The 12,835-nt window shown below is 36.2% G+C and overlaps 1 protein-coding gene and 1 pseudogene across 4 annotated transcripts in view; both read right to left on the reverse strand.

Annotated features, from left to right (window-relative positions):
- Positions 1-12,835, reverse strand: part of CDH12 (cadherin 12) — a 1,048,697-nt gene that overhangs the window by 260,496 nt on the left and 775,366 nt on the right. For all 4 annotated transcript variants that reach the window (XM_053906903.1, XM_019450745.2, XM_019450744.2 and 1 more), the window contains one exon: positions 7,766-8,183. In XM_053906903.1, coding sequence (XP_053762878.1) covers positions 7,766-7,996 — 231 coding nt within the window. In that variant the 5' untranslated portion in view covers positions 7,997-8,183. The remainder of the gene's footprint in view (positions 1-7,765; positions 8,184-12,835) is intronic.
- On the reverse strand, positions 2,903-2,995 carry LOC128778493 (U2 spliceosomal RNA; annotated as a pseudogene).

Below are 12,835 nucleotides of genomic sequence, written 5' to 3' on the forward strand. Positions count from 1 at the left end.
TCCTAGCTGTTAAGTAACTATCATTAGTCAACATGCACATTTAATACAAAGAAATGGTTAGAAGAAATGTACAGATGAAAAGATAATTAGAGGTAGGGTGGAAAAACAGCACCAGAAGGAGGTGGAGAGGAGAAGAAAGGAGAAAAAAAACAATGAGTGAATCTAAAATCTTAATGCTGTCCAGTGCTATTTTTGAAATGATGTTTCTAGGGATTCATATATTGATTTAAAGATAGTTAATGGGGTGGCTAGGTGGCTCAGTCTGTTGACTGAGGTTTTGTCTCAGATCATGGTCTCAGGGTCCTGAGATCGAGCCCTGTGTCAGGCTCCATGTTCAGTGGGGAGTCTGCTTGAGGATTCTTTCTCTCCCTCTGCATTCTCTCTCTTTCAAATTTAGAAATAAATCTTTAAAAAAAAAAAGAAAGAAAAGAAAAGATAGCTGAATTTCATTCAAGGTCCTGCCAATTCAATTAAACATATTAAACCTTTGTGGTACAGCTATTATGTAATGACTAGTATGCTAGAAACAAGAAACAAATTGTAAAGGAGAAGAGAAAAACTGACCTACAGTGGACACTATTTGACAAGAACTTTAGTATACTGTGTTATGTGTTCAGATTCCATATCAATTGTTCTTTTAACTATATTGCTATCTAATGGAATCTAAGATGATTATTTCATATACAGCTTCATTTTTTGAGAGAAACTATAAAACAAGGGATCTGTTTAAGAACGAAGGTGTACAATAAAATATCAAGTTTACCTAAAAAGCCTTTAAAAAAAAGAGCTAAAATGGCTCCTTCTGGTGTTTTGCTACAGAAAGAGTCGGTAGGTAAAGATGCTTTTATCAGCATCAAGGTTAAGCCATTTGACAGCAAGATGGATTAGATATAAGATCTGATTTCAGATACTTGAATACACTGCAAGGTTCCCAGGTACATGAGTTAGGCAGGAGTCAAGAGCACCCATACAGTTTTGTATGAAGATTGAGTTGATATTATGAACATGGACTCTCAGATGAACAGGAATTACTCTGATATGAAAGTTCAAATTTAAGCAGTAAATTGCACCACGAAAACCACATTATAGGCTTCTCAAAAAGCTATATGACTCATGAACCAGATAGATGGATAATAGATAGGTAGATAGATAGAGAGATAGATAGATAAAATGCTGAGCCATGAAAACATCTTTTTAAATGTGTTAGTTTAACTTTATGATATAATTTACATTTTTATTGGGTGCAGAGAGTTATGTACATGAATAAAAATATCATCCTAACATTGTGTTATTTTAGAAGAAATTTTGGATAGACAAATTATTTTTTGTAATGCAATTAGAGCTATTTTATTACATGTTTAAATTTTTTAAATGTTTATTTTTCAGAGAGACAGAGAGAGACGGAGACAGAGCATGAGTGGGGAGGGGCAAAGAGAGAGGGACACAGGAATCTGAAGTAGGTTCCAGGCTCTGAACTGTCAGCACAGAGCCTGACGTGAGGCTCAGACTCACAAACTGTGAAATTATGACCTGAGCTGAAGTCGGATGCTTAACTGACTGAGCCACCTGGACACCCCCAATTAGAGCCATTTTAATAAGCTATTGTGCTATCTTTTCTTTTTTATTTTTTTTAGTTCTTTGCTAATCCAAAACCAAATCCTACATATAATTACAAAAAGAAAAAAAGAAAAAAGAAAGGGAAAGAGAAGAGAAGAGAAGAGAAGAAAAGAAAAAGAAAAAGAAAAAGAAAAAGAAAAAGAAAAAGAAAAAAAGAAAAAATTCTATTGCCATGGCCTTGAATTATATCTGCAACTCTTCCCTGAATCTCCAGCTTGCTGGCCTACCCTGAAGATTTTTGGACTTGAATCTCCACAATCATGTGGGCCAATTCCTTAAAATCAAATTCTCTCTCTTTTGCTCTCTCCTTATATATAGAGACATAGACATACACATACACATACACACATATATATATATATATACATATGTATATACATATATATACACACATGTATCCTGTTGGTTTTGTTTATCTGCAGAACCCTACCTAATAGAAAGCCTGGCAGATCAAACCAGGCATATACAGAGGGCATAGATCAATCTCTTTCAACTACACTTTTGAAATCTATTCACTGTACCTATTCCTTTTGCCTTTCTTTAAGCTCTAAAGAAAATCATTAAACTATTTTGACAAAGGTCACCTCTGGCTCACTGACAAAACCAGTAGAGGCTTTTTCAGTCATTATTTAATTTGATCTATGAATTGCAACATTTATTCGTCATTTCGCACTCCTCAACTTTCAGTTTATTTTCCATCACACTATTTAATATTTGTGTTTTTGCTTTTTATTAAATAGATCTACCAAATTCTTCTTCCCTTGTTTCTCAGTTAAAAGTCAGGGTTCATATACCTGCTTGTAATTTTTCCTAGAGTGTGTTGCCCGCTCTAGGTACTGATTTTGACGATCATCTGTGACCAGTTACCCCTATATCTGTATCTACCATAGGCCTCTTTTGTGAACTCCAGATTAATATCCTAAATATATATGAGATACTTTACCTGGGTATGTCTAAGTAACTATGGCTGTATAAAGTCTAACAGCGATCATTTTGCTTCTTACTTGCGTCTCAACCCTAGGCTGGATACTAGAGAAACAAAGCCAGAAATATGAGTCACTTAGTTTACTTCTCCTTCTCTTTCATTCTCTACATGCAATTATCCACTAATGTTCTGTCTCATCCTTTTTATTCCCATGACCGACAGATCTTGAAATATTTTATAATCTGTCCACGGGTCAAATCTTCAACTCTAACATCCCATTCCCTCGTTACTTCCTAGACAAGCCCACTGTAACCTTCTCCTACTTGTTCTCCCTGTCTCCATGCCTGTTCCCCCATCTGCAATGAGTCTGAAACGGCACTCTGGGTGCTCATTCTATTAAACTGATAAGAACAGATGCTACACTTGATCTTAGCCAAAAGGCCGAGAAGCGATACTGGGTGCTCATTCTATAACTGCAACTCTGTCCATGTGAATCCTCAACCAAGACATATTCATGGATCATGACACCTTGAAGAACAAATTATACTGTATGTAACATACAACATGGGACTATAGTTATTAATATTCTATTGAATATTGGAAAGTTACTAAGAGAGTAAATTTTAAAAGTCCTAATTTACAAGAAAAAATTGTAAAAAAAAAAACACAAGGAAACAATTGTAATGATGCATGGTGACAGATGTTAACGAGACTTATTGTAGTGATCATCTTGCAATGTGTGCAAATATTGAATCACTATGTTGTACACCTGAAACTACTATAATGTTATATTCCAACTACACCTCAATTTAGATAGATGATAGAGATAGATAGATAGATAGATAGATAGAGAAAATGTTAATAATCTTGGTGTCAGAATTGAGCCTCTGTGATACTTTCTGTAGTTACCTACCCTTAACAACTGGCTTTACATTCTCTGATTATATTGAAATATGGTTATCTAAAGCTCACTTTGAATTTTCAAGCCTCAGTGCTTATAAAGTTTTCCCTCAGATTCTGTCTTCTGAAAAAATGAGCCATCCTTCAAGACACATCTCAGGGGCGCCTGGGTGGTTTAGTCGGTTAAGTGTCTGACTCTTGGTTTTGGCTGAGGTAACGATCTCACGTTTTGTGGGTCTGAGCCCCAAAGTGGGCTCTACACTGACAGCACAGAGGCTGCTTGGGATTCTCTCTCCCCCACTCTCTGCACCTCCCCTGCTCACTCTCACTCTCTCAAAATAAATAAACGAACGTTAAAAAAAAAAAAAAGACACATCTCAGATGCTCCCTTATCTGTGAAGGCTTTCTCAAATTCCTCTGTCTTCTAAACAGACCCATAGACTTGCTTTTGTCTCCACCATCCATAAAAGGGTTTTCATTATAGTACTTTCAACAGAGGACTGAAATTATTGCTACCATAAGATAACGAACTGTGGTATTTTCTGGTGCAATGGAGCTAAACTACCTGACTTAAAATCCTAGTTTCAACATTTATTGCCTGTTGGGCCACGGGAAAGTTACCTGACTTTTCTGCACCTCAGTTTTCTGATATGTAAAATGGGGCTACTAGAAATCTTTTTCATAGTGCTATTTTGAAGACTGCATAATTTTATGTATGCAAGGCAACTAAAACAGTGACCAAAGTAGCACTCAGTAAGGTTTACTGAATATAATTGTAATCGAAGGACTTCATATATAAATTGATCCCTACAAGGTTTAACACTTTTTCAAATTGCAATGCATTCTCAATAAACAACATATTGAGTAAACAGATGCCTCCAAAATTAGAGTTTATCTCTGTTTCAATTTTTAATATTTTTGCCATTTTAAACAATTTAAATCTAAGAATCACTGCTAACAAAGATCATGTGCAATGACAACTAAATTTCCTAAATAATTCTTTGAGGACAATTGAGCGGCATTTTCTTGGTACATAGCTTTGAGGCTATAATATAACTTAGTATTACACAGACATAGGCACTCAGTTATACATGTTGGTGCAAGCATCATACTCACTCTGTGAGTGTGTGTGTGTGTGCATTGTGTGTGTGCATGCTTTTAGTAATATCTGTTTTTGTTTTGTTTTGTTTGATGAGGACTTTGAGCAATTGACAGCATCTGAATTAAAATATTTTGCTGATCAAATTCATTTCTATGTTACTCTGCATTATAGTATCTTGCACTCGTCCAAGTATTGTAGTACATCTAAAATGTCTATTTGAGGAAATCCTTGGTTTTACCTCTGGACACCCTTGTGATTTCTTTGTATAAAAAGTATTCATTAGAAGCAATGTCACAGTTTGGTCTTTCTTGAAAGAATGTCAACATTAATATCTGCTCCTTTTAAATATAACAATTGTTGAGGCTAATGTCCACTAAGCTATTCAGGATACTAACTATAAATTTCCACATGAATACATTTTTTATAATTGAAGCTAGGGACATAGATTTTTCTTCTCAACAAGTGGAGCTTTCGATAATGAGAACTGTACCAGTTAATGTTTTCATAGATGCCAGTGTTGCAAAAAACATAAAGTTAAATTTGAGGCTCAATTATAGTAGTTCAGTTGACCACTGTGCTTGGCATTTTTGGCATTTGCCTCCTTCCCTGGCCTTGAATTCTATATTATTTATAATATTCTATTTTTCTGTGAACTGTCTCAAGGCCTTTCTAAAAAAGAGCAGAAGCATAAATATATTAATATATGTTTACACACATACACATAATGACTTGAAATGGTCCCGATGTTATTATATTACTATTCCCACATCTAGACTCATCAAGACAGAGGTAATTAAACTTTAATTCGTTTCCATGTGGAAAGGAAACCTTGGCAACTCTTGTTTCATCTGCATTGGGAACATACATTACGAGAGAACCACGGCTTTTCACCACATGTTACAAAGGTGTGACTGAAAATAATGTTGTTTTAATTTAATAGCAGGTTAGATCTTGGACCCACTCCTTTAAAAATCTAATTATAAACACTAATTCATCTTTTAAATGAATTGCATGAATTCTATACCATAGTAGCAATTACAAAGGTGTGATTCCAGACTATCAAATCAAACTTGCAAATACAAACTTGGAAATACAATTCCTAGGTGAAATGCTACTCTACTTAAGATAGAGTAAAAGTCTGTTTCATTCAGTTTTCAACAAACAATCCTCTCACTTCAGATTCGGGCAACTAAAGGCTATGAATCTGCTTCAATCAAACCCAGAGAGAATACTTTCTCATCAGGTACTTGCCAGGAACCTCAACGTGAAGTCTAGTTTCCATCATAAGCAGAGTTGAGAATATGGAGACCCATGAGACCGTTTTAGAGCTATGCTACCTGTCCATTTGTCTCAGATTTCAAAACTTGATCTTTATATTACATTTACTCATAAGAAACAAGTGTACTAGAGCAACAGGAAACTATCTCACCATAATGATTATTACTTTTCATGATCATATAGAGGAATCATATGAGCAAAAGCAATTTACAGTAACATCAGGGGGCTTCCATGTGTTGGAATGCTTTCCCTCAAATTTTCTGAGACTCCTCTTTCCCCGGGTCTATTTGTGGGCATCAATGCCATCTGGGTCAGGGTGTCATGGGCTGAACTGCAACTGCTTGGGCTTTAGCGACCATTTCTCCCCTTGAAGGTGCTCTCTTTCTACTTAATTTTGGGTTTATCAGACCCCCTGTGAAAGTTCAGAACCAACACCTGTGGAGTTGTCCCAGGGCCACATGACCAGGCCCTATTCCTACGAGGTAGTGTGTCAAGGAGATTACTTCTGCTAATGGCATTGTATATATTTTACAAAATCGCTAAAAATTGGACTTCCAAAATGGTACTCAAAGACAGATTTGGTGTGACTCAAATTTTATATAGAGATAGGTAGCCCACAGAAAATATTGGCCCGAGGCCCCATATACCTCAGAGAAACCCTAGCTGCGTGTTCATTTTCAACAAAGGTTCTATTTGAAGACCTTTTCCACTTTCGTATTCAATATTCTTTAAATAGATTTCTAAAAGGTAAATTCCAAAAATATCGTGCAAATAATTTAAATCTGGACTGGATTTGCTTCCTTGGACCTAACATTGGAATCATAAGACTCATCATATTTCTCATAAGTTTAGCCTTCCAGAAATCTCCGAGGACTTTAATGTGCAACAGACATAATCTTCTATATCAGCTTCCTAGTACTCCTCTTACCATCGTTTTCTATTTCTGTCTTTGGATTTATTTTAAACTCTTTTTAAGCATATGTGTTTTTATGAAAACCATGGTAAAATCCTTTAGAACATTTAAAAACAGTTAATTAACGAAATATAAATAAAACAAAATATTTTTCTGGAAACACTAGTTTTTGTGGTAGCATTGGTAAGTTCTATCTACTGTAGACATGGGTCAAAAATGTTAGGTAAGGGAAACAGCAGTAAAGCATAACTGTGCTGAAACAAAAAGGTGCCATTATCTATTTTGTGAAAAAATAAAATAAATTTCTATGAACTTACAATCAGATTGAAAAACGGCATGCTGTGTTGAAGATTGAGGCGTATGTATTTGGCTTCCAAAATGTATTACTTTGGCCACAAATAGCTTCATAAATAGCTTGCAAAACATATAATAAATAAATTATTTCTAAAGTATGAGCAAGCCATGTAAAATACTTCAAAACCATGTTCCAAGTAGTTTGACATCCTGGCCATTCAAGGATATCAATAGCAGGTTAGAATATCCAGGCTGGTTATTGTTTTCTGTGTCTCTTCTTGGTAAGCAATTCCAGAATGTCCGTGAGCAATAATGTGCTGTGACAACGCTTTTAATGAGGTTTAATATTTTAACTGTATGTCTTTAGTAAAGAGTGTTAAAATAAAAAAATAAATAAATAAAAAATAGGAACAGAACTTAAAAACAAAAGTTTAAAAATAAGAAAAAAAAATATATATATATAATAAATAATAAATAAATAAATAATAAATAAATATATAATATATATATTCACTTCAGTAAAATAACCAGGGGGAATTGTGATAAAGAGCAATTAAATGATATTCCAAAGCTTACCCGGGCCACTGGGTCAGGAAGAGAAACCAGGTCTCTCGGATTTCAATTCCAGTGTTCTAGTCACTGGTTTGTTCAGCTCCTGTGCAAAACATCCATACACAATACACAATGCATACTCCCCCTTGCAATTAAGTGGTTGTCAAAAGAAACACGCCATTACCTTTCCCACATACTGAGGCTCGGAGCCCATGTATTCCTCCAGCACAAAAAATTGATTCCATACCCAGCCACGTTTAACTCGCTGGAAATGTGATCGCCTCCCTGGCAGGTGGAGAACATTTTCTGTTGGTTCTGTGGCTAAAGTCTGTTGTGGCTGTGGCTGAAGTGGTGTTAGGAGACCTCCATCAAACAGGACCCAGAGAAGCAGGGATAAGCAGTTCCTTGTGAGCATTGGCAAAGGCTTTCCTGCAGCAGAGTAATAAAAATTCCAGCACTTAACGTGGAATTGTGGAATCCAGGTTTGAGGTGTCTGTGGCCTCCACCACTTAACTTTTCTGTCTTATTGCAGAAATGATAATGCAGGCATCAATCCTTTGGATGAAAAGGTTTCTGCCGTATCACATTCCATCTAAAGGGACCTATAAAACAGATTAACAAAGATACATTAAATTGACAGAATTACGTGATGATAATCATCAAAACTCTCATTATGTCTGCCAACACTTAAAGAAACAGAAGTGCACCTGGGTGGCTCAGTGGGTTAAACGTCCTACTCTTGGTTTCGGCTCAGGTCATGATCTCACAGTTTCGTGAGTTCGAGCCCTGCATTGGGCTCTGTGCTGACGGCAAGGAGTTTACTTAGGATTCTCTCTCTCTCTCTCTCTCTCTCTCTCTCTCTCTGCCCTTTCCCCACTCAAGCTGTCTCTGTTTCTCTTGAAAATAAATAAATGAACTTAACAAAGAAAAAAAAAGAAAACAAAAGCAGAGAGGATAGACTGTAAAATAATTACACTGCTAAACGGACACTGCTATTCAACTTGCAAATTTGGATAAACTAAGTTGTTTGCAGTCTTCAAAAGCTTTAGTTGTAATGAAGCAAAGAGTGTACCATTAACAGAAGCAATTTCTAAAATTCGATAATCATTTTAAGGCTAAAACACAGATCACTATTTTTAATGTGAACTAGGTTAAAGTAGGGCTTCACAAAGCCACCCTCTGATATTTGGGGTGGGATAGTTGTTACTGGGGAGCTATTATGTGCATTTGACTTTTAGCCACATTTCTTTCCTCTGCTCAGTAAATGACAGGAGCTTCCTCCCCACTTACTCCCAATCGTGACAACCAACATTCTCTCCAGGCATTACCAAATATCTCCAAGAAGCAAAATATGCCAAGATCGAGAACCATACACTTAGGAACAAAAAAATTAAAAAGCGAAAGAAAATCCCTAAAGTTGGAGAATAGGAAGAATCAGACCTTCCAGGAAAGAACAAGATAAATTACTAAATGTAATTCAATGATATCACTGAATGATAATGTCAGATGGTTTTATAAGCCTGTATAAGCTTTAGCTTTAAAGAATTGCTTCTCTAGCCTGGATATGTGGAAATTATTTTGTATAAGGTGTGCACTTGGAGTAAACTTGGATCCCCACCACACAGATAACCTCTCTTCTGAATTTAGGTAAAGGGAGTTTTGACCTCTTCCTTACAACAAGCAACTCTTTTTTTTTTTTTTTTTTTTTTTCATTCACTTATTTAAGGCTTATCGAGTGTCTACAAAATCTTTTATGGTACAGTCAGTGAGAAAACATACACAATCCTTGTCTTTCTTAAATCAGAAGCAGAAAATAAATGTAAAGAAAAATAAATGAGAGCAAATTTACTAATGCCCGGGGGAGGAAAAAACAAACAAACAAACTAAAACACAAACAAAAACACAACAGACAGAATATCCTGATGGCAGAACTTATGGCAGCAAAAGCCAGCTTTACATGACAATTGCACTGAGAACGAAATGGACAAGAACAACCCTATACACCCTGGGAGCAGGGATGGGGAAAATGCAGTTCAAGCCAGCACGGTTTTATACACTTGGCACTACACACTCACTGCCTACAGACTAAAATTGGAAGCTTTTCAAGAGCCAAAAATGTTGGAGGCTAGAAATTATATAGAATGCTTCCAAAACAAGAGAACTAAAATCAAAATCAATATATGTTTAATTAAACGTCTCTAAAACATGGCAACTTGTCAGCTGCAATTCAGCTCCATGCTTATTCAGTTATCTACAACATAACCAACATGATAATGCAATCCTCACAGATATTCAAATTTAAACATTTAATGTGGGAACCATGCTTGAAATAACATACGAGATGGGAGACATCCAAAAATTTTAATTTGAAAGCATTCTATAAGAATACTCTCCCCAAAAAGAAATAAAACAAGATATGATAATTTTTCTTTTGTTTGAAGGGGTGAGACTGTTAGATACTGACAAAGACATAAGTAGGTATATGTTTAATTGTAGCTTTTTATTCTGGCAAAATCATGTTCATAAAAAGTCAACTTAGATGCACATTGTCCAATACAGTAACCAGTAGCCATATGTGGCTATTTAGCTGAAATGTGGCAATTTGAGATTTTTAATTTAGGTAGCAAATTTCAGAGAATTAATACAAATAAGGAAGAATGTAGACTATTTCAATTTCTATGTTTATTACTTGTTGACATGATAACATTTTGGATATGTTTGGTTAAAAAAAAACTATTAAAATTAACCTCGCCTATTTCTTTTTCCTTTTTTAATGTGTTTACTAGAAAGTTAAAATTATATATGTGGTTTGCATTATTTTTTTATTGGACAGCAAGAATTTAAATCACAAACTACGGTTGCCACTTCAGTAATTCGTTCACAATATTCAAAACCAAATACCGAGCATGAACTGTTTATGTCTATGTTGACAATATGCTGAAGAGGTCAGAAAATATTTGCAACGGTTTTCAATAAGTCTGAGCAGGCACAGTGCACATACTTTCTTCATCTGTACTCAAGTTGACATTGCTAACTAACATCAACATCCAAAGTGTTCTAATTTCTTAGTCTTTCCCTTTCTTCCATGTGTCTCCCCACACTCAGGTCAATCCTAGCCCACAGGTACACAGGGCAGCGGGGGCGATAAACATGAATAGAAAAGATGAGTGGCAGGAACTCTGACTTCCCAAACCTAGTCTAATATATGTAATTAGGCTGCATTTTTATTTTTCTGTTCCATGCAATTTTTCTCCTCCACGTTTTAGGGGATCTACGGTATCAAAACTCAGAGTTAGACAGCAGCGACACCTAGGGTTATTTCTTTAAGCACGTGGGTTCTTTGTTTTCTTTTGTTTTGTTTTTTATATCAGGGATTTTTGACGTTGGGCACCTGGGTATATTCGTCATCACAGCAACCAGTCTGGTTCCAGCTACCCTTTCTCCTTTGGAGTTGAAGTATCCAAAGTCTGAGTGTTGATCCTCGATAGAGTAATCTTTTAGAACTTCTCATCTGTTTACATCATTCCCCTTCTGTTACACTAAAATGTGAGTCTGTAACGCGAGGAGATCGGCTTATAAATGATTAGTTAAGTAGAGAAGAATTTGATTATAACATGAAAAGTATGTTGTTTCATAAGCTAATTCCTCAACCCATTAAAAATTTAGCTCACAAAAAAATAATAGCCAAACACAAACACAAAATATTGTAGTAAGGCTGAAGTTAACTGGCACTATGGGGGAGAACAGTGTGGACTCATATCCCCATTTTTCTCATGTTCACATGGTCTTTCCTCTGGCTCTGTTCGGACACATGTTTTATTCTTCCACTTTTATGTACCTCAAACTTTTTTTTTCTTTCTCCTTAAGATACAATTTTATATTTAAAGGGATATTTACTTATTAGCAGTCCCTTGATGCTCATATTTCCCTTAGGATGATGATTGCGAGGGGTAACTTCAAAAGTTTTAGGGATTTGCACAAAATCTTATTATTTTTTTCTTTTTTTTGCCCATGAATCCTGCTGTTTTAATATAAATTCTACGGAATGCAAAGCTTTGTAGAAACTCACATATCATAGTGTAGTAGAAACATCTGTAATTAACAACTTAAAGCTGTCTCAGTGAGAATTGAAGACGTACAGCATGGAGACGATAGTTAACAGCAGAATGTTATACATTTGAAAGTCACGAAGAGAGTACATCTTGAAGTTAGGATTTTTAATACCACACACATGAGCTTAAGAGGACTTGCATGATCTACCTCTGCACCAGCCTTGCCTTCTACCCCCTCTCCTGACTTCAAACCCTTTAGTTTTTATTAATAACAGTAGTAATAATATATATTACAGATGCATGTGCATTTGCACCTTTGTGAAGAAGGTGCTACTATTAACGCTCCTTTCACAAAGGAAATGGAGTAACAGAAAAATGACACGGTCTTGGTCCACAAATGAATACGTAGTAGGCAGGTTTGAATCTGAGCAATTTGACTTCAGAGTTCATCCTCTTGGATGCTCTTCTATGCCGCCCCTATATTAGTGAATGCATAAATACATGAAAACCATGAGGGTTTCAAATCCTAACAAGACAAGGAATATGAGCCTAAAGACTTGACTTCCAAATACATCTCTTTTCCAAAGCTAAGTAACTATTTCAATAATATTAGGGAAGCTTAAGTTTCCTTAGACTCCTTTAGATCTTTTGTAAAGTTAGTGAATTGAAGCTATCAGGTCAACTTAGTTCCCTTTCAGTCAGGAGACTGGGGAGTCCCTGCATTCACCGACCGGGATGTGAAAAGAGACACATAATTCTCGGCAGAGACGGGGGTTGGTGGAGAATTGCAAAAATTGACAGGGCCAGTGTGCTGACAGAATTGGATGGTGCCTGAGAATTAAGAAACCACACCACAGCCCAGCAAATCCACCCAGTAAAGCGTTAGACAGGCCAGATGACCCGAAGCAGTGTCCTACAGAGATGCAGGTAAGGTGGATTCCAGCTGTGCAGGCTTCTTTGCAGACAGTTTGATGTGGGGATGCCTGCCGGGTTCAGCCAGAGGAGAGGGCGGCCTGTTAGACCGACTTGACAACTCTGAATTTGGGGGTTGCTTCCAGCCTTGGTATACTTAGTCAAATCTTAATAAAATAGGTGAATAAAAAGACGGGTTTTGGAACAAAACAGATCTGTTCACTGCATAGTTTTACGCTAAGTAACGATCTGCCGAGCAGCATTGGAAATGTGAGGACACAATCAACAAC

This window comes from Panthera pardus, unplaced genomic scaffold, assembly GCF_024362965.1.
Source record: "Panthera pardus isolate Hobbes unplaced genomic scaffold, ASM2436296v1 HiC_scaffold_2, whole genome shotgun sequence".
In the NCBI taxonomy this organism is placed as follows: Eukaryota; Metazoa; Chordata; class Mammalia; order Carnivora; family Felidae; genus Panthera; species Panthera pardus.